The 23,059-nt window shown below is 39.3% G+C and overlaps 2 protein-coding genes across 2 annotated transcripts; both read left to right on the forward strand.

Annotated features, from left to right (window-relative positions):
• Positions 1–252: 252 nt before the first annotated feature.
• On the forward strand, positions 253–6,261 carry LOC122685836 (beta-defensin 43-like). The gene is made up of 2 exons (XM_043890833.1): positions 253–310; positions 6,110–6,261. Exons 1-2 carry the CDS (start codon positions 253–255, stop codon positions 6,259–6,261), a joined length of 210 nt encoding a protein of 69 aa, XP_043746768.1.
• An 11,071-nt stretch (positions 6,262–17,332) lies between these two features.
• On the forward strand, positions 17,333–21,725 carry DEFB134 (defensin beta 134). The gene is made up of 3 exons (XM_043890679.1): positions 17,333–17,345; positions 19,209–19,319; positions 21,583–21,725. Exons 1-3 carry the CDS (start codon positions 17,333–17,335, stop codon positions 21,723–21,725), a joined length of 267 nt encoding a protein of 88 aa, XP_043746614.1.
• The last annotated feature ends 1,334 nt before the right edge of the window (positions 21,726–23,059 follow it).

The following is a 23,059-nucleotide window of genomic DNA, read 5'->3' on the forward strand; positions in this document are numbered from 1 at the left end:
GCTATTTCTCTGTAAGTGTTTTACATTCTTCTGTCACTGCCCACACCCTGCCAACACTTGACAAATGTCCTGTGAATGACTGATGGTCACGTCCATTGTGTGGTATCTCCTGATACGAAGGCTCATCGGAACGCAGAAATGTTCTTGCCACTGAAAGGTTCAATAATCATACAGAGACTCACTTCTTGAGTACTGAATGTAGAAAGAAGTTTTCTTCACCCCAGCTACAGATTCTCTCTGACTTATTCAGCTATGAAGGTCTTGCTTTCCCTCCTTGGGCTTCTTGCCTTACTGTCCATAGTTCCTCAAGGTAAGATGGAAACCTTTCATTCCAAAGTTATGAAAATATAAGTGAAAAAGAATACAAGGTCTTTCAAGAGCTTGAAAATAAATTAGAGAAGAGCAGATTGTACCATATAATGAAGAATGGGAGAGTAGCGGAGAGCTGGTGGTTAGGGCAACAGCCGTAAGGTGGTAGCCTCCATTGATTTAACCTATAGCTCTTACTTGAAGATTGTGCTTGATCTAAAGAAGGTGGAAGGAGGTTACAGAACACAGAAAAATTGGGGAACTAAAAAGTGGAAAATGAGTGGAGATTAGAAGGGCCAGGGTGAAGAGGAGGCTGCTCCATCATAATCTGTGGTTTACATAACACTCTGATCACTGATCTAGGTAAGGACTTATGTGGAAATTACTTTATGTATGGTAGGACTTAAGATTCCATCTTAACACTCAACCAAGTAACCAATTACATGGGCCTACTTATTGAATAATCAATCTAACCCTCCCAAATTAACTTTAAAATCCATCAATACTATGTGTTAAATATATGTTAATTGTTGAGTTTATCAATGGGTTTTACATTACTATCAATTGACATCTTTTATGATGCACTTACTACTTTAAGATCACCTTTTAATACCTAAAGAAATTCAAGATTTTCTTCATTGTTGATGTTTCTTTTATGAGATAAAATTCATTCTTTTAAAGTTTACCATTTATGTGGTTTTCTATATATTCCTGAAGTTATTCAACCATCACTGTCCAATTCCAGAACATTCCATGACTCCAAAAAAGAAACTCCATATTCATTAGCAGTCATTCCCCATCTTCCTCCTCCCCTCAGACCCTGGCAACTTTTAATCTATTTTCTGTTTCTATCCATTTGCCTATTTTGGATATTTAACATAGTCAAACAACATGTAACCCTTTGTGTCTGTTTTCTTTCACTTAGGAACAGATTTTTCAAAATGTATCCATATTGCAGTATGCATCAATACTTAATCTTTTTCAACTGATAAGTAGTATTATAGTAAATGGATATACTACCTTTTTTCATCCAGTCATCAGTTGATAGACATTTGGGTTGTTTCTAGTCTGGATCTTTATCAGTGATGTTGCTCTGAACATTTACATCCAAGCTTTTATGTGGATATATTTTTAATTCTCTTGGAAATACACCTGTGTTTTATGGTTACACTATGTTTAAATTTCTGAGGAACTGTCAAGCTATTTTCCATAGCTTCACTCTTTATTTTAAAATACCAGCAGTGCCTGAGGGTTCCAATTTCTTCACATAGTCACCGACAGTTATTGTCTGTTTCTTTTATTATAGTCATCCTAGTTACTGTAAAGAGAAACCTCATTGTAGTTTTAACTTGTATTTTAATTTGCATTTAATTTGCAACATTAATGATGTTGAGCATCTTTTACGTGTTTTATTGGCCATGTGTATATTTCTATACTCAAATTCTTTACTTATTTCTTAATTTAGTTGTATTTCACTAGTCTGTTCTTCATATATTTTTGACACTAAACCTTTAGCAGATACAGGTTTGAAAATATTCTCTCCCACTCTTTAAGCTGTTTCTTCTTAAATATATATATATAGATAGATAGATAGATAGATTTTTGACTGACATTGCTGTATCACTGAATATGCTTCCAGGCTCAAGTTAGAAACAACTCTGACTGTTACCTCTGTAGGCAGATGACATGATCTTATATGTAGAAACCCTAAGATACCATCAAAAACTTAGAACTAGTACAAAAATTCAGTAAGTTACAGAAAGCAAAATCAATAAGCAAAAACCAGTTGTATTTCTACATATTAACAACAAACTATTCAAAAGAGAAATTATGAAACCAATCTCATTTATAACAGCATCAAAAGAACAAAGTACTGAGGAATACAACTTAACCAAAGAGGTAAAAGACTTGTACACTGAAAACTACAAAATACTGATGAAAGAAATTAAAGAAGACACAAATAAAAGGCTATCCCCTATCTAGCAGCTGAAAGAATTAATACTGTTAAAATGTTCACAAAACCTAAAGCGAATAATAAATTCAGTAAAATCCCTGTGAAAAACCCATTGTTATTTTTCATAGAAATAGAAAAAAAAAAAACAATTTTAGAACAGCTTTCTAAAACTTTAAAACAGCCAAAAAATTTTTTTAAAGACAGGAGAGAGAGATGGAAGAAAGAATGAGTCCTAAAATTCTTATGCAGCCACAAAATTCCCTGAATAGCAAAGCAATTTTGAGCAAGAAGAACAAAGCTGATGGCATAGTAATTAATGGCTTCAAAATATATTACAAAGCTATAAAAATTTTAAAAGTATGGTACTGGCATAACTACAGATATGTAAGGACTTCCCTGGTGGTCCGGTGGCTAAGACTCTGCACTCCCAATGCAGGGGGCCTGAATTCCATCCCTGGTCAGGGAACTAGATCCCACATGCTGCAACTAAAGATCTGGGATGCCGCAATGAAGATCAAAGAGCCTGCATGCTGCAACTAAGAGCTGGTACAGCCAAATAGATAAATATTTTTTAAAAAAAGAAAGACATGTAGAACAGTGGGAGAGAATAGAGACCTCAGAAATAAGCCCCTCCCCCAAAACACAGAGGGAACTGATATTCAATAAGAGTGCTCAGACTACACAATGGAGAAAGGAGAGTCTCTTCAACCAATGATGTTAGGAAAACTGGATAGCCATATGCAGAGTACATTTATAGAAAAAAAAAATCAATTCAAAATAGATTAAAGATTTAAACATGAGACCCAAAGCTGTAAAATCTCTAGAAGAAAACATGAAGGAAGAACTTCATGACACCGGTCTTTGCAATGATTTCTCGGATATGCACAAGCACCAAAGGCAAAATGAGATAAGTAGGACTACAAGAAACTAAAAAGTTTCTGCAGAGCAAGACAAACAATCAACAGAGTTACAAGACAACCTAAGAAATGGGAGAAAATATCTGCAGGCCCTACACTCAATAAGGGTTTGCAAATTCTTTGCAGAACACATGAGGAGCTCACACAACTCAATAGCCCAAATAATAATAAAGCAATTAAAAATAAGCAAGGGACCTGAACAGATATTTTTCCAGAAAAGAAATACAAATAGCCAAAAAGAATACAAAAAGGTGTTCAAAGTCACTTACCATCAGGGAAATGCAAATCAAACCCACAATGAGATATCACCTCACACCTGTTAAAATAGCTATTATCATAATAATAATAATAAGCATTGGTAGATATATAAAGAGAAACCTTGTACACTTTTGTGGAAATGTAAATTGAAAAAGTAATTATGAAAAAATATGAATGCTCCTTTAAAAATTAGAACTAGAAACCACTATAAGATCCAGCTCTTCCACTTCTGAGTATATATACAAAAAATGGTATTGAATAGAGATGCTGAAGAGACAACTGTACTCCCATGTTCAATGCAGCACTATTCACACTAGCCAAGATAAGGAAACAATCAAAGTGTCTTGTCAATGTGTGAATGGTAAAGAAAAATGTCTTATATATGTGTGTGTGTGTATTCATACAATAGAATATTATTCAGCCTTACAAAGAAGGAAACTATACCATTTGCATTGACATGAAAAAAATGTCCTGAAGGACATTATGCTAAGTAAGTGAGACACAAAAGGATCAGTACTGTGTGATCTCATTTATGTGTGGAGTGTAAAAAAGTAAAAGTCAAAGAAGTAGCAAGTAAAATGGTGGATGCCAAGGGCTGGAGGGGCAGGGAAATGGAGAGATGTTAAGGGTACAAACTTCCAGTTATAAAATGAACAAGTTCCAGAGACTTAATGTACAGTACGGTGACTATAGTTAATATAATGTATCATACACTCAAAATTTGCTGAGAGTAGATCTCAAGTGATCTTACGATACAATAAAAGAGGATGACCACATGAAGTGTTGGATATGTTAATTATCTTGCAGTGGTATCAAGTCAATATATATTATAGCGTAATATTGCATCATATACCCTAAATGTATACAATTTGTATCAGTCAGTCATTCCTCAATAAAAGTGAAAAACATACACACACATAAGAAGAAAATGTGATATATATGTAAGATAAATTCAGCATTAAAAAAGGAAATCCTACCATTTGTGACAACATGGATGACCTGGAGGGTACTATGCTAAATGAAATGTCAGACACAAAAAGACAAATACTGTGTGATCTCGCTTATCTGTGGAATCCAAAAATGGCAAACTCATATCAACAGGGCCTGACAGGTGGAGGAAATGGGGAGACATTGGTCAAAAGGTACAAAGTTTCATTTATGCAAGACAGAATAGTTCTGAAGTTCTACTACACACAGTACGCACAGTTAACAATACAGAATTGTAACTTATATCTTTCAGAGTCTAGATCTTATGCTAAGTATTCTTACCACAAGTGATAATAACAACAATAATAATAATAGAGGAGGTGAGAGGAAATTTTCATATGTGATTAAAGTGTCTTATGATCTTGATAGTAGTGATGATTTCACAAGTGTAAAGTGATAAAGTGAAGTTGCTCAAGTGTAAACTAGTCACCAAACTTACTGAGTCATGTACATTTCAACTAAACAATGAAAAAGACATACAACTACAGTGTCACCAACATACAACCCTCATTATTAATGAACGTAGCCACTGGGAATCACTAGCTGCTATTATCTCCAAAAGACAGACAACCAGACATAAAGGGCCTCCTGATAAAAAACAGACAGACACACAATCACCACCAGCAACTGCAGTACAGCCAGCTAAAGGAATCAAACGTGAGTCTGGTCCAGCGTCTGAATCCGGTTGCCAATTTGCTGAAAATACAGGGGACACAGGAACATGCTGACTTCTCTAAGAGTATGCAATCAGAAAAATAGAAACTGTAGGAAACACTACAGGTTAAACACCCCAAGTTCTTCAACATAAGAACTGTCAGAAAACTATAAAAAATGGAATTGGGAAAAATCTGTAGGTTTAGAAGGAAGATCAAAAATCATAAAGAGAAAAAACTAAACTACAGTATCTAGGGATGAAATTCAGGTACTAACACTATTTTTAAGTAAGGAAATACATGCAAGTGATTCCTATAAAACTTAGGTTTCCTTGGGGTAAAGGGATCCAAGGAAACACCTATGACCAAGAACTGGAAACCAAGGTGAGAGAGAGGTCATGGCCTGCGGGACCCTGTGCAGGCCTCAAGAACATCCTCAGTGCAGGAGGCAGAGGCTCTGAGCCTGCACACCCTGGAAACTGGAAATCAAGACCCGACTGCGCCACCCTATTCTCGTTCTCAGTTGATGATTTCTCTTTTCACTAAGATGGGAAAAGCAACAAGTGACAAAATCCCCATTTCCCCACTACCATGAACCTTTACCTAATTTTACCTCACCTTGCCTTCTAAACTTCATACTCGGACCTAAGGCCAACCCCTTCATCTGTACATGAGATTTCATCCCCACTCACTTTCACAGACTTCACTTCTGAAATTAAACACCCTTTCCTGAATCATGAATCCCCACACTTAAATGGATCATTAATTTTAGCATAGCCAAAAATATGCTGTGACAGTTCTTATCAGAAACACTGCCCCTTTCCAGCCTCACCTCACTAACTACTCTAGAGAAGAAATCCTCATTTATCTTTATTCAGTACTGCCACTTTTCTCTTCTCCATTCTTTTTTTTGTCATTTTTTCTGGGAAAGTTCTTTATTGTTGTTGTTTTGTTATGAAACACTTCAAATATTAAAGTGTTCAAATATTAAAATATACAAACACACAATACAATGTTTTCTCTTTTTAAAGCCAGAAGCCTCTTTCTTCAGGAAAGATGTCCTTCAGGATACTATAACTGCAGAATGAAGTGCAATGTTAATGAATACGCAGTTAGATACTGTGATGACTGGACCATCTGCTGCAGAGAGAAGAAAACAGTTAAGGCAAAAAAGAAGTGGTAAAACGTCTAACTCCATCTTCTTCAGAAATCTAAAAATGTTTAAAACTCCCTTGTCTATATAAGAATAATTAATATGATGGATAAGGGAAACTCATGGTAATTATATATGTAAATGGTCAACTTAAAGTAAATATTTTATAAAAGTTCACACTCTGTTTTCATGTGTGCACTTTTTCATTAATTTCCTCAACTTATATCCACCACATTGGTATTTCATTTATAGTACCATATCCCAGCCCCACCAGTTTCAAACTGTTTGACCTTAGATAAGTTTCTTAGTCTCTCTCCATCCTCAGTTTCCTTATCTATACAACGGGATAACCATGGTACCTACATCAATAGTGCTGTGAGGATTACATGAATTGTGTGTATGTGTGTGTGTGTGTTCAGTCATGTTCAACTCTCTGTGACCCTGTGGACTGTAGCCTGCCAGGCTCCTCTGTCCGTGGGATTTCCCAAGCAAGAATACTGTTGCATGGATGTGCTAAATTTGTGAAATTTGTTAAGAGGGTCACTTATGATTTTTTACATTTTTCTGAGTACATTTCAGTATATCTGTCGTATATACAAATACAGTATATTTCAAAAAAAGTTTTTAGGAAAATTTTAATAGGAAAAATTAACAAAGAAGAAAAATATTGAAGACAAGGAATTCGACTAAGAGATTATTTCCATGGGAGAGACAACGAACTCTTCTAAATAAAGAGAAATACATCCAACACAGAAATACGGATAGACTAAAGCCATCATTTTAATGGGACGGTACATCTCAGAAGGTCCTCAGAGGAAGTCAGCAGGAACCTCAGATACAACTATTTTCCAACCACTGAAGGCAAATACTTTTTATCAATGCAGCAAAGCATTGTCATTTCACAGAATACATGAAATATTTCACTTTTATAGCATGATTTCCTGCAAACACCTTTTGTTCGCCAGCATGAATTAAAGAATCTTCTTATGAATGCATTTGCTCCACTTTTAACTGCCAAGAAAAGCAGAATTAAACACACAGTGCTTGCAGGGTCATAACGCCTTGGATAAGACTGAAGACTACACTTTACAACTTGTTAATGGTAAATTGAACAGGCTCCAAAGACCCCAGTCATGTTATGGTTGGGTGTCCCTTTTTCAACTGCTCTTAAGTTATTTCCCAGAGATGTATTACAAGTCACTAGTTTCCACAGTCCCAACTCATGTGAATCTCTAACCAGCTACAGACAGGAAACAGGGCCCAGCAGATTTGCTTGGAACTATTTGCAATGGAAAACATTTAGACCCCAGGAGTCTGTCAAGGCCCTGTGGCAAGAGACACGCAGGATCTGGAACAGGAGCAAGGTAGTCTGATTATCAAGTGTCGTTTAAAGAAGGAAAGATCACCGACACAGAAGTTCAGAAGCTCCTGGTTCTAGGCCTGCCTCTAGTTGACTTTTTCCTGCATGCCTGACTGCCTGCCAAGGCTTAATCACAGAGTAGTTGAAAGCATTGGTGGCTGGTGAGTGTTAATGGGTCTGCAGTACCTGACACCTAGATTTCAATCAGTTACTAGGATTTCTCCTAACCTTAAGACCTGGGCACCTCTGGAAGCTGAGAGATCAGGAGGAGAGGTAGGCAGGCAGCTTAACAGGGTGGCTCTGAGTCATCCTACTGAATTCCCTTCTCTTGTGTGTTCATCCTTACCAGTCTCTCCACCCAGCCTGCCCAAGGGCCTTTGTAGTGGAAGAGTGACCAATGTGGTCTGACCAAAGGCCACTGGCAAGTGAATTTGCCTTTCACACGCCCGTTATCCCTGGGGCACCCCCTAGGGACAAAAGAGTCCAGTGGAGACACCATGAGTCCAAAGGTCCTGCCATCCAGGACAACGGCAGAAATCTCACAATTCTCGTATGCCTCTTCAATACTTACCCATGGCCCTATATGATACCTTTAGAATGTGAAGCTTTCAGACAAAGGGTAAAAGCTGTCTGCAGACTTCAGCAAACCATAAGCAAAGTTGTTGACTCGCCACTTCAGTGACTTAAGTGGACCCTTCTCAGTATCAAGTTGCTGGTTTCTTTCCATAGGACATAAATTTTGACCCCTCAAACCAATGTTCCATAGGCTCCTATTGTGCTTTAAAGTTAATATATTTGAACAACTCACTCTATTTATTGATTCTGCTCAGCATCAAATTTGCCTTGGTTTCTAATTGACTTTGAAGTGCAAGTTCTCAGAGTCCTAGAGGAACAGTCCCTCTCTCACCCCCTATGTATCCTCTAAAGGTCTCATGCTTTTGCTCTGCCAATGCCATCAGTTCAATTCCCCCACAAACTTCACAGATTCCCTAGGCCAAAATCCAGAACTAATGTCTTCTTTGAAACTACTATGTGTCCTTAGCATCTTATCTCTGTTCCCTGGAACAGCCTGGAGCATCCATCTCTGCTTACATCCCTCCCTGTTTCAATTTCCTTCATCCAAGTCCAGCTTCCTCCTCACTCTTGTAGGACCTCATACCCTCTTTCCCTTAATCGTTCATAATTCCACAGGGAGGAGATTCCTTTTTACCTGGTGGAACATAGGAGAGCAAGACAAGGACCACAAGGACCAAGAGTAAGCTCCTCATAGCTAAACCAATCAGCAAAAGGACATCTGAGAGCAGGGGAGAGTCACTCTATATGTAGGTCTTGAGCCATAGTGAGCTGCGTGACCAGTGAACCTTTTAGGAACAAGAACATCTACTTGCTCCACTGAGCAGTTCAATCAAATAAAGGTCTGTCTTTGAACACAATGTCTCACCATTAAAATACACTTCTTGAGTACCACTTGCAAAGTGCATTACCACTGTGGAAACAGCCCTAATGGCCTGGTAGGATGTTATGTAGGTTCCTTTGTATTCTCACTGTACATTTATTTAACAAATGCCTATAGTATATAGAGAACTGAAAGGCTACCTTACTTAGCTGACAGTGTGTTTTTGATAGCTGTCTTCAATCTCTCACCTTGAAAAACAGAAATGCCAGGTAAATATCACACTTTGTTTTAAAATGCAAAGAACATGAAGCTTGGGTAGAAAAGAGGACTTTCTCGAGTTTATACGTATCACAAATGGCAGCAACACAACTTACACGGCTCGTGCATACAGAATAATTAGAGAATGGTCCAGCCCAGTTCTAATGTGGCTGCAATCTTTTTAGGGAAATCAGAGCTTCCCACAGAGCAGGGCAAAGTCCTAGAACACCATCAACATGAGTCTTCCATGCTGGGCAATGTGGGATATACAAAGAATTCATGTTAGAACTCTTGCTTTGAAGAACTGAAGATCAAGAGTGCCTGACAGTTTACAGTGCATTTTAAGCTTTACAAAACCTTTATCTGATCTTACATAAAGGATACAGAACCCAGAATCAGACAATCCAAGTTCAAATCTGGACTCAGCTTGATGAGCTTTCAGTAAGGTGCTTGCTTTGCCTTTCCAAATGTCGGTTCTCTCCCCTGTAAAACAGGCTGTACATCATTAATGCTTCCTATTACAGAGGCTTGTGGTGAGGCCAAGCAGAGCAATTCTTGTAAAATGTCCTTTGTAAAATGTACACTTCAGGGATGGTTAGACCCAGAGAACAGAAGAAGATATTTAAAACTAGAGAAGGAAAAAACTAGAGATGGGAGAAATAGGGCTCCTCTAACAGGAGAGCAAAAGAACCAGGACAGGAATAAATTCTTCCATCACTCCCTCCTGTGTGCTTTTCACATCCATGAAAATTTATATACATGTATCACTTTGGCTTCATGCATTCCACTTTCAGGAAGTGTGCGATATGATTTTGATTACAGAGATGGGGATGACTCCTAAAAAGAACTGCAGAACAAAAATATGTAAAGAAAAAGTAAAAGACACGAATTTGGGGAAATGACCAAGTGAGCATGGGTGCACTTAGGGATATGAGAACCACTTTCCAGCCTGGAGCAACAAGTGCAGCCAGAGATACATTCACGCACCCCCATCTGGCTCTGATCTCCTCTTCTCCAGCCAAGCTTCTTGGCCTCTAACTCAACTCTTGCCACCATGCCCTGCAGAACCGCAACTCCTGCTGCTTCTCACCTTCTCCCAGCACATCTTTCCACCTGCATTCCAGCGAAACACTGGCTTGTCCTCTGGAGGGTACGGCCTCCCAGGAGCTTCTGGTGACTGGGGTCATTCATCTGCTGAGGCTCCACGCACCATGGAACAACAGGCAAGGAGCATTTGTCCTAAGACTAAGGAAATGGCCTCTTAACTGGTGTCCCATGTCATTTTTACATATTTATTGCTCCTCTTTCATGCGATTATCAAATGACCTTTATAGAACTGAAACTGGATCATGCATTTGCCATACATAAAACCTTTCACTGTCCTCCTATTGGGCTAAAGTAGAAACTGCTTACATGGACAACAAACCCCCACCCCCCATCTGGCCCAGCTGCCTCCTGCAGCCCTACCCGTCTCATGTGCCCACTGTCTCACATGGTCCACCTCACTGGACTTAACTTTTCTGAAACAAGCTCACCTCACAGCTTTTACCCATGCTGTGCACACATCCGGGAAATCCACCTCCTTGCCCCCCAGTCTTCACCTCACATTTACTCATTTAAAGAGATATTCTCAGTGTTCTCCATGGAATAAATTTTCCTAGATACTACCCACCTAAATTATATTCTCCCCTGTTAAATTTTCTCATAGGATCTTTTTTTATTATTATCATGCGAAATATTAGAATTTGTGTATATATGTTTTTTGATTTAGTAGTTGCTTCATCACTTGACTACAAGTTCAGTGAGATCATGGACCATATACATCACATACACATCACATCAAGCAAACCCGATTTTTCTTCTAGGGCACTGGATTAAGTCCTAAGGCTGCCATAATAAAGCACTACAATCTGAGGGGCTTAAACAGAAGAACTGTATTGTCTCACAGCTCTGGAGGCTAGAGGTCTGAAATCAAGCTGTCTTCAGAACTGTTTCTTTCAGAGGCCTGTGAAGGAAGGATGTGCTGCAAGCCCCTCTCCCAGCTCCTGGCAGCCCCTGGCATTCCGTGGTTGGTAGATGGTGTTCTCCCCAGGTCTTCGTATTGTCTTCCCTCCGTATGTGTCTCTGTCTGTGTCCAATTTTGCCCTTTTATATGGAAACAGTCATACTGAATTAGGGCCCATCCTAATGATTTTCAACTCAAACATCTGCAGAGACTTTATTTCCAAATAAGGTCACATTCACAGGTACTAGAGTTTAGGACTTCAACATCCTTGAAGGATCACAATTTAACCCATGACAAACATTAACTTTTCATCTTTCATTTTCCTGGGTAATTCTATGATTCAAATGGTATCACAACAAACAATTTTTTTTCCAGGACACTAAGTTTTTTTTTTTCTTCTATCACACTGCATAGAAGAAGATTCAGCCACAGATCGGCCCAGTAGAAACTCCTGGGCTTCTAAAAGCCACTGGAGAATACCACACAACACTGCAAGCAAGCTGAGTTTAGACATGAGGTCACTCTTCTCACTTCAGAGGCTATTTGACCTCACCACCCACCACAGTCCATCCTACTCTCAGCAAGTAACTTAGTTTCTGGTTCAGAAAAAAAGAGATGTCAGAGGGTTTTAAACGATTTACCATTGACCCTATTCCCAGCCTACTCACTCAGTGAGCAAGCATATATCTGTAAATGTATATGTATTTTTCTTCTTTTCTTTCTTCTTTGGAGGAATAAGTGTCAAGTCTCCTGCCACATTTCATCCTCCCAACCAGGCTCGTAGCACATGCACACACATCTCCTAAGTTACGTTGCTTTCTCATTAATTTCCTTTTTAAAAAAAATAGAACTTTTTGCTGTAAAATATATAACACATACATAAAAAACCCACAAGACAAATGCAGAGCTTCACAAATTATTATATGCTTAACCCCACAGTAAACATTACTCAGATAAAAAGCACAACTCTGCAGCACCCCAGAAACACCTCCATACAACCCCATCCCAGTCATAACCCCCTCAAGTTACCACGACCCTTGACTTTTATTGTAATCATGTCCTTGAATTTCTATTTCTACCAGACAACTCACCATTCTTACAAAAATAAAATTTTATCTTGCTTTTTTTTTACTTGATATATCTTTTGGTCTCTTTTTATCTGAGTGTTCTCCCTCCTGCTCTCTTAAAATTTACCCGTTAAGTAGCCTAGGACACCTGACCTGTAGATTTACCCACAACCTGGATTTTGCTGACTGGGTACTCACTCATGGTGAAGTTTAACTTGTACCTCTGTCCTCATATTTCCTGAAGACAGGCAGCTGGATCCACAGACTTGATCAGACCCAGGTTCAATCCCTTTAGCAGAACTACAAGTTTTCTTGTTTCATCAAAACTTCATAATATCTGGTTGTGTCTCTGATTGTGCCATTGGTAATTACGGACACTTAATGCCAAGAACCATTCATTCATCAAGAGTTGAAAAGGGGTTATATGCTAATTTCCAATGACATTTTTACAGAATAGAAATAACAATTCTAAAATTAATATGGAACCAGAAAAGATCTCAAATACTCAAAAGTGCTGAGAAAGAAGAACAAAGCTTCTTCATCTTGCTTCTTGCTTCTTAATTATAAACTATATCATAGTTTATAATGCTTCTTAATTATAAACTATATCATAGTTTATAATGCTTCTTAATTATAAACTATATCATAAAGCTATAGTAATCAAAACAGTATGGTACTAGAATAAAAACAGGCACATAGATCAATAGAACAGAAATAAGGACACCCCCAAAATTTTAACATCCTTCAGCTATTCTCTAGACAAGAATTTTTAAGTATTTTCCTTTTGTTCCTTTTCACTTTTATGGGAAAAAGACAAATTTTACCTAACAAAATAATCTTACAAATTATTTACCACCAATCAGTGTGTTCTTAAACAATTACTTCAATGGCCTATGTTCTTCACATTGGGAGAACTATAGACCTAAAATTGATTCCAAATAATGGTATATCTGAAACACTGTCCATCAACTATACTTCAATAAAAAATAAAATTGAATAAATTAATAAAATTTCACTCATAGACCTTTGTAACAAGGTTCTTCCACCCACTACAACCTCATCCATGGTCCAGTAATACCTAAATATGTGTTCACACCTGCACACCAGACTTTTCTACCTCTGTACCCTGAGTCTGTGGGTCTACTGATCTTTCCTAGAGCCCTCTTTCTTGTACTTCCTGGATAATTCCTACTTACCCTTAAAGATTCAACTCCGCCAGGAAGCCTTTCCTGCTTCTCTCAAACCTCATTTTGGTGCCCCAAGTTTCCACAGCATTCTGTACATAATTCCTGTTCACAGCTTTTACCTCATTATGTGTGTATTAGTTGAGTTGCTCAGTCATGTATAACTCTTTGCAACCCCATGGACTATACCCCACCAGGCTCCTCTGTCCATGGAATTCTCCAAGCAAGAATACTGGAGTGGGTAGCCATTCCCTTCTCCAGGGATGAAACCCAGAGGTGGAAACCAGGTCTCCTGCATTGTAGCAGGATTCTTTATCATCTGTGCAACCAGGGAAGCCCATTACTTCATTATATGAAAATTATAACCTACAGCCCATGCAACTGAGGACAGGAATCTTCTCTATGTCCCTGGAACCCAGCAAAGGGCCTGGCATAAAACGCCACTAATGTTGGCCACCCTGAACTGAACTGGACTGAACCTTCCTGCTCTCTGGAGCTTTCCATTTCCATGCCCCATGCTACATTTCCCCTCCACGCTCACAGTGATCACGGCCCTTCTGTATTTTCGCCACATTGGGTCTGTAACTCACTTCTTACAGACACGAGTCTGAGTCAGGGCAGGGTGGGCTGCTGATCTGCTCAGAGTTATGAGTAAGGCTGAGGATTTGTTGCACACCAGGTCCATGACCAGTGCTGTAGAACTGCCTTTCTCACAGCCTGCACAGAAATCCATGGAGATAAGGACAGCCCCGTTGGCTACAACTGTGCTAGGGAATTCAAGGACCAGGAAGAGACTCAAATGCCCAAAGGAAAAAATCATGTTCTATAGACAATCTGTCTGAAGCTAAGGAAGAAGGCAAACCAGCCCAGGGGACTTCTGGGCATCTGGCCAGTGGCAGAGGGCATCTGATCTGGAAAGAAAGCCCTGAGAACATTCTTCCCTGTGTGTGGCCAGGGACCAGTTCCAAGCCAACGTCTCCTCACAGAATGTCCTAAGACTCCAAACATAATCGAATCTTGCTAAAGGCATAATGGATTCACCTGATTACACAGTCCCTTCCAGCCAGAAGTGTCTCTCTTGATTGCTTGCGACAACCAGACCCCACTTTCCTCTCTGAACTTCTCCAGGTCCAAACAGGGATTTCTTTAGTATCCTCACGTCATGGTTATATGTAACCAGCTGGCTAAATTTTTTTTCCTACATGGGTTTGGACTTATGTTTTGGTCTGAAGTTCTTGCTCAGAGTTTGCAGGCTGTTAGACATAGTGAAACTATGATCTTAATCCTCACTCTAAGTCCCACCCCAACATACAGCTAGAGGAACCTGGTGAAAGAGTGGAGGGTTCTGGGTCATGCCCCAGAAAACCCAAGATTTAGGTCAAGTTTCCCAGTGATCAGAGAAGCTGCTGTGCTCACATTCTTTGTTCCTCTGGTCTGAAGTCTGCCAGTTGCTAAGGAGATGGCAGCAATGTTCTCCTACCCTCTGACTTCCATGGATTCTCCCATCAGCCCTATATGGCAGAACGGGCCACACTGAACCCCGATATCCACCCCGGCTTGAAACAAGGCTCTTCCCATCTTCTGCTGGGAAGTTCTAGAATCAGAAACATGTTCCTTCATCAGACCAGAAAGGCTTCCTCCTTTCATTGACGTTGATCTTCCTTTTGACTTGTGTGCTTCCAACTAAAAGGATGGTGTAAATTAAACTGGGCCATGGGAGTATGCCTCAGGCCTTCCCCAGGAGTAAGATCTCTAAGGATGAGCTGGTTAAGATAGGTGGCTTATCAACAAAAGACATTGATTTCTCACAGTTCTGGAGACTGGGAAGTCCAAGACCATGGTGCAAATAGATTCAGTGTTTGGTGAGGGTCTGTTTTTTCACTGTAATTTTACATGATGGAAGGGACAAAAGATCTCTCCGGAGCTTCTTTGGTAAGGGCACAGATTCCATTCAAGAAGGCATCTCCTTCACAACCTAATCATCCCAAATACAATCAAAACAGTAACCAAAATAGTGTGGAACTAGCATAAAAATAGATACAAACCAATGGAACAGAATGAAAAGGCCAGCTAAGCCCAAATACATTCAGTAAACTAACATCTGACAAGGTTGCCAAGGAATACACAATAGGAAATCTATGATGCATTTAATAAATAGTGTTGAGCAATCCTAATCCTGGGCATGTAACCATCTGTAAGTCTGGGGTTAGCATATGCAAATTATTATATATGGAATGAATAAACAACAGGGTCCTACTGTGTAGCACAGGGAACTGTATTTTATATCCTGAGAGAAACCATATGGAAAAGAATTTGTTTAAAGAATGTATACATATATATATATATAACAATCACTTTGTTATATAGCAAAATTAACATAACATTGTAAATCAACTATACTTCTATAAAAAATAAGATGGTGTTGGGAAAATTGGATAGCCACATGCAAAAGGATGAAATTGGACCCTTACCTTACAGTATACACAGTAATTAACTCAAAATGTATTAAAGACTTAAATGTAAGGCCTGAAAGCATAAACTCCTAGAATAAAACATGAGGAAATAACTCTATGATATTGGTCTTGGCAATTATGTTTTTAACATGAAATCTAAAGCACACACAAGAAAAACAAAAATAAGTAGGACTACATCAAACTAAAGAGTTTCTGTAGAACAAAAGAAGCTATCAACAAAATGAAAAGGCAACCTATGCAATGGGAGAAATGGTTACAAATCATATATCTACAAGGTATTAATATCCAAAATATACAAAAAAGCTCACACAACTTGACAGCAAATTTTAGAAAGCTAATTAAAAATAGGCAAAGGACCCGAACAGACAATTTTCTACAGAAGACATACAAATGACCAACGGGCAGATAAGTTTCTGAACATCGCTAGTCATCAGGGAAATGCAAATCAAAGTCCAAGGACAGGTTTCCCTGGTGGCTCAGTGGTAAACACAGGAGACTGGTACACCACGACTGTCGAGCCTGTGCTATAGCGCTCAGGAGCTGCAGCCTCGGGGTGCGTGTGCCACGACCACTGAAGAATGAACACTCTAGAGCCTACGCGCCACATGAGAGAAGCCACTGCAACGAGAAGCCCGTGTACCATGACTAGAGAGTCGCCCACGCGCCCTGCAACTGGGGAAAAGGCTCCCACAGCCATGAAGACCAGCACAGCCAAATAAAAAAATAAATAATTTTTTAAAATCCAATGATATATATTTTCACACCTGTTGGGATGTTTATTATAAAAAAGACGAGATAGCAAATATTAGCAAAGACGTAGAGAAAAAGGAACATTTGAGCACCACTGATATAGCCTCTATGGACAATACTACAGAGGTTCCTCAAAAAAACAAAATTAGAACTGCAATATGATTCAGCAATTCCACTTCTCAGTACATATTCAAAGTAAATTGAAATGATATCTCAGAATCATCTGCACACTTATATTCATTACTAACAATAATCAAGATACAGACACTACCTCAGTGACTAGCAACACTAAATGGATAGAGAAAATGTACATACATACTATTCAGTATGCACATACATACTGAATGTTATTCAGCCATAAAAAGGAAGGAAATCATACCACTTGTGACAACATAGATAAACCTAGAGAACATCACACTGAGTGAAAAAAAGCTCAACATAGACAAATACCATGTGATCTCACTTAGATGCAAAATCTCAAAGAACTCAATTCAGAAAACCAGAAAGTAAAATGGCAGTTTCCAGGTGTTTGGAGGGGAGACATGTTGGTCCAAGGGAGCAAACTCCCAATCACAAGATGAAGAAGTACTGGGGATCTAGGTACAGCATGGCGACTCTAGGTAATAACACTATATTGAATATTTAAAATTTACTGCAAGACTAAATCTTAAATATTCTCACCACACACACACAAAATGGTAAATATCTGAGGTGAGAGATGTGTTAATTAACCTGATTGTGCTAATCATTTTGCAATGTACATACTTAAAATCATCACATTTTACTCCTTTAAATACATGCAATTTTTCTCATTAATTATACCTCAATAAAACTGGTGAGGAAAAAGTCATGAAGAATGGTTGGAAGAAACAGATATGTACATTACCTTGAATATGATGATGGTTTCACATTCAAGTATGTATGTGTCAAAATTTATCAAACTGTACACTTTAATATCTGCAGTTTTGTCATCTTTGTCATCTCCACTTCAATAAAGATGTTTTTTAAAATAGTGACAGCTGTTTTAAAATGATCTTAATAAAACATTGCACAGCTTTTTTAACTTTATGAAGTTTAAAATGACACAAAATATCTATGCACATATCACTTATCATGATGCATATATCATGTGAAATGCCAGGCTGGATGAAGCACAAGCTGGAAGCAAGATTGCCAAGAGAAATATCAACAACCTCAGATATGCAGATGACAATACCCATATGGCAGAAAGCAAAAAACTAAAGAGCCTCTTGATGAAAGTGAAAGGAGAGTGAAAAAGTTGCCTTAAAACTCATCATTCAGGAAACTAAGATCATAGCAGCCAGTCCTATCACTTCATGGCAAATAGATGGGGGAACAATGGAAACAGTGAGAGAGTTTATTTTAGGGGGTTCCAAACTCACTGCAGATGGTGACTGCAGCTATGAAATTAAAAGAGCTTGCTCCTTGGAAGGAAAGCTATGACAAATCTAGACAGCACGTTAAAAAGCAGAGACATTACTTTGTCGACAAAGTTCCATCTAGTCAAAGCTATGGCTTTTCCAGTAGTCATGTATGGATGTGAGAGTTGGACCATAAAGAAAGCTGAGCGCCGAAGAATTGATACTTTTGAACTGTGGTGTTGGAGAATGGACTCTTGAGAGTCCATTTGACAGCAAGGAGATCCAATCAGGCCATCCTAAAGGAAATCAGTCCTGAATTCACTGGAAGGACTGATGCTGAAGCTGAAACTTCAAAACTTTGGCCACCTGATTCGAAGAACTGACTCACTGGAAAAGACCCTGATGCTGGGAAAGATTGCAGGCAGGAGGAGAAGGGGACAACAGAGAATGAGATGATTGAATGCCATCACCGACTCAATGGACATGAGTTTGAGCCTGCCTCGGGAGTTGGTGATGCACAGGGAAGCCTGGCATTCTGCAGTGCATGGGGTCGCAAAGAGTTGGACGCATCTGAGCGACTGAATTGAACTGATATCACCATACAAAAAGCAGAATACATAAATATGGGTATATCATGTCTGTAACTATACAAGATAAAATATTAAACAAAAAACTAGACATAAAATCAACTTTCTTGAGTAACACACAGGTTGTGTCTGAAGAGGTGGGGCTCAAGTATAACGTCTTTCCTTGTAATTCTCAATATTTTATGAATTTTCTAAAATTGCATTTCTGTTGTAACATAAAAGTCAAACAATTAATTTTATTTACTTAAAATAGATAAAAAGAAAATACATTTTTTAAAAACAGGTCTCTGTTAGTCTTTTGGAAAACCCAGGTTTTCCAAGGGGGTGAGCAGTGCCTTTGCCAACAGGAAAAGCTGTCAAACAGGACAGGGCTGGCTGTTTTTCCCTCATATAAGCATTGCCAGCTCAGCTGCCTCAGGGGAGGTCGGTGTAGCGTATCTACCTGGAGCAGATCATCCCCAGACCTGAGAGGTTTGTGCTGAATGGCATGCTCATCTTTCCCTCTCTGCTCTAGGACAGCCTGCATCAGACCCTGCCAGGAGCCTCCTCAACAAGACAGTGCCAGCCATGGAGTCTCCCTTCACTGTGTTCGTGTTTCTCATCTTTTGGGATACAACACTAGCAGGTAAAATGGGAATCTTCCTGGGAGAATCCTTGTCTAGAAGAGCAATTGCACTATGCAAACCTATGAATGTCCTCCCACCATAAGCTCTTTAATTTTTGAAGTGGAAAAAGCACCAACCATCTTTGATGTCAGCAAGGCCTGACCTTGAATCTTGGCTCTCCAAACTGCAGCTGCACAGTCTGAGGCAAAAGTCTGTGCATCTCTGAAATGTAATTTCTTCATTTACCAAATGGAAATAATAATAACTTCAGAGTCTTGCAAGGGTTAAATAAAATAATGTATAGAATATGCCTATACATATGTACAGTTCCTGACTTATGAGAGTTATCATTATATTTTTATTAGTAATACTACATTTTGTTTTGCTACTATTGTTGTATCTCTACTCAGGAACATGCCTAGGAATAGTAGTCAACACCAGCGAGCAGTAATAACATAATTTTTAAAGCTTTCTAATATACTCAAATTACTCACAGTTAACTTATTTGTAGATCCCTCAGATACACAGGGAAACAGATCAGGAACTGCCATCAATCCAAGAGGTTTGATGGGCTTTATGTGACTTGAGAAATGTCTCATTAGATGAGGTAGCCGCTGGAGAAATGTGAGGGAGAACACCAACTGGCCTCATACTCTAGTTTGACCACACCCATTACTGACTTTGAAAATCTCATCTTGAGAATTCTCTTCATTTAGTGTTACTGAAGCAGTTCACATCCATATGTTGAAGGGTCCTACTTAATTTCTCAATCTCTCATGTATTCTCTAGGCAGATGAACCAGATGTTCAGATCATGTGACTCAACAAGCTGGATTTAAGAATCTGTAGAATCCAGACCTCTAGAAACTCTACAGGCCATTACAAGTCCACTATGGTTCACGGCAATGAATCCATGGGCTCTAGACAGTGAACAACTGCGCAGAGTCTACAATATTCCCTTCAGTGCTGTCTACATGCCCATAGCTTATTATTTTTATAGGAACTCCTTGTTTCTTTATAGAGATCATTACAAGTTTCACATATAGACCATTATACTTCACATCTTCTTAGGCATCCATCTTGCTAACCTAGTAACCCTGACCTCCTCCTTTTTTCCTGTGTATGTTAAGTCTCTTAGTCACGTCTGACTCTGCAACCCCATGGACTACAGCCTGCCAGGCTCGTCTGTCCATGGGATTTTCCAGGCAAGAATACTGGAGTGGGTTGCCATTCCCTTCTCCAGGGGAATCTTCCTGACCCAGAGATCGAACCTGGGTCTCCTTCATTGGCAGGCGAATTCTGTATGGTCTGAGCCACCAGGGAAGCTCCAGACAAAATAAATGGGGTAAACGCTCACTCAAAATTTCCATAGATGGCCAAATTTTAGCATTCTTTCTCCTTTCAACACTCTTACATATGAAAAGAAACATTCATATTCTGATGATTCTATAGAGTTACATGGCCACTAAACTGTAGGCCCAGCTCAAATACCTTGGGCTCCAATAATACATCCCATCCTCAGAATTGCTTCCATCCTCCTCTGAACTCACACCACCACCCCATGTTGCATATATCTCACTGGACTTGTCATATTTTCTTCTCATGCATCTTTTGTGCTTCCTTTTTTGCCAAGACCAAAAATTCTTGGCGATATCATACTCAAATCTCTACCTAAACAGTACCTGGATTTATAAAAAACTGGCTTGAGAATGAACAAATAATTAAATATTTTGTTAAAAACTACATACATAGGTAATTTGTTTATAGAATTTATTATTCAACCAATTTGGGCAAAGTTCCAAGTTATTAATTGTCTCAGTCAGTTGAGGCTACCATAGCGAAATATCATGCATGGCAAGACCTAAACAAAATTTATTTTCTCACAGTTCCAGAGGCTGGAAAGTCCACGGGCAACTGCAGACCAACTCAGTTTCTGATAAGAGTTACCTTCCTAGCTTGCAGACAACCATCTTCTTTCTGTATTTTCTGTCAAAAAGGCCACCAATTCTATTGGACCAGGCCCCCCCCTCTTATAACCTCATTTAACTTTACTGTCACCTTTAAAGTCCCTGTCTCCGAGAACAGTCACATTGGGGATTATGGTTTCAATATATGAACCTGGGGAGGACACAGTTCAATCCATAGCTTTTTAAATTTTTTCAATTATAGTATCAGACTATGAACAAGTCTCTTGGAATCCACTTTGACAAAAATGGAAGGACTAGTCATTCTATAGTACAGAAAGGTCTATAATGAATCATCTTTCCATTCATTTTCTTTCCAGGCTTGAATCCATTATCATCAGAATTATACAGAAGATGTTATAAAAATGGTACCTGCAGACTTGAGTGCTTTGGAAGTGAAATGTTAGTTGCCTACTGTATGTTTCAGCTGGAGTGCTGTCTCAAAGGAAACCCTGAACCCTGACTTAAGAAGCCAGTAAATACCAATTAACTTGACAGAGAATTTAAACTGAACTCTGACACTGTGATGTGCCCACAGTTATTGGTTTTCAGCATTTTAATAAGCCATCAGAGCATTGAAATCTTATAATCTTAGATTTGAAAAGCTGAGCTGATGTCTTCCTAAACACAGTTAAAGTTCTCATGAAAATAGGTTATAATATATTTTTTCTCGCTTCAAAGTGATATTCACACTCTCCTCAGTGCCTATTTTTATCTTTACTCATAGAAAGGTTGTCTACATTATTTATAGAGGCCCAAAAACTGTAGAAACATCTTTTTACACCTAGGCTTTACCCTACCATACATTCAGTTCACTATTCACCTTTTCTTTGAGCCTCTCATCTGTAGAGGAACAGACCTGCCCTAGCCTCTAATGACCTTGTATATCTCTCACGTGGACCACTTTGATTTCACTTAAGGCTGCAATGAGTCTTGACTGGGTCTGACCCTGCAGGTCTTGAAACACAAGGGCAAAAGCTATGTTACAATAGGCTGTAACAAAGCAGGTTCTCATCCACCTCCCTGGTTTCAGAGAATGAAATCATGCAACTTTCCACCTCAGCCCCCTTGGGTTCAGCTATCAGACCACTTGGCCATGGTTCAGAGTTGGCTTCTCTACAGCTGAGTGGCTCACCACCTCTGCCATCCACCATCTGGCCACTCTGGGGAAACGCCACCCAGTGAGACTAGCAGCTAACACACCTGCTGGTCTTGCTTTGCTGTATATAAGTAATAAACTGTCCCACTAGAATTCATGGTTTTGTTTACCAGTGAACCTTACAAAAGTATGACAGGCAGGGACTTCCCTGGCAGTCCAGTGATTAACTCTGCGCTTCCACTGCAGGGGTTGATGGCTCAATTCCTGGTCAGGGAAATTAAGATCCCCCATGCCCTGCAGTGTGGCCAAAAAAGAAAAAGAAAGCAAAAGGAAAAAAAGTGTGACAGGCAAAGCTAGCAACTTCCATCAGGGTTCTGGTTGTCCCACTGACTACTGTGGTGCTGCTGGACATCTGCCTCACTGCTTAACATCACCAACCCGTGCCCAGATGCACCGATGAGTTCTGCACATGCTCTCGAGATAAGCGATGCAGCGGTGGAAGGGAACAGATTCTGGGTGTGCAGCAACCGTCTTCAGCTTCACTGCTGACTTCAGCTCAGACTCCCTCGTGATTCTGAGAGGACAGGGCTCTAACTGCCCAGAGCCAATCACTGACCTAGGATAGGACTGAGAAAACGGTGCCCAAGGCCTGGCCTGAATGACAGCTCTGCCTGTCCAGCTCCTCACTGATACTGAGA

The sequence above is a fragment of the Cervus elaphus genome, chromosome 29 (assembly GCF_910594005.1).
Source record: "Cervus elaphus chromosome 29, mCerEla1.1, whole genome shotgun sequence".
NCBI classification, from domain to species: Eukaryota; Metazoa; Chordata; class Mammalia; order Artiodactyla; family Cervidae; genus Cervus; species Cervus elaphus.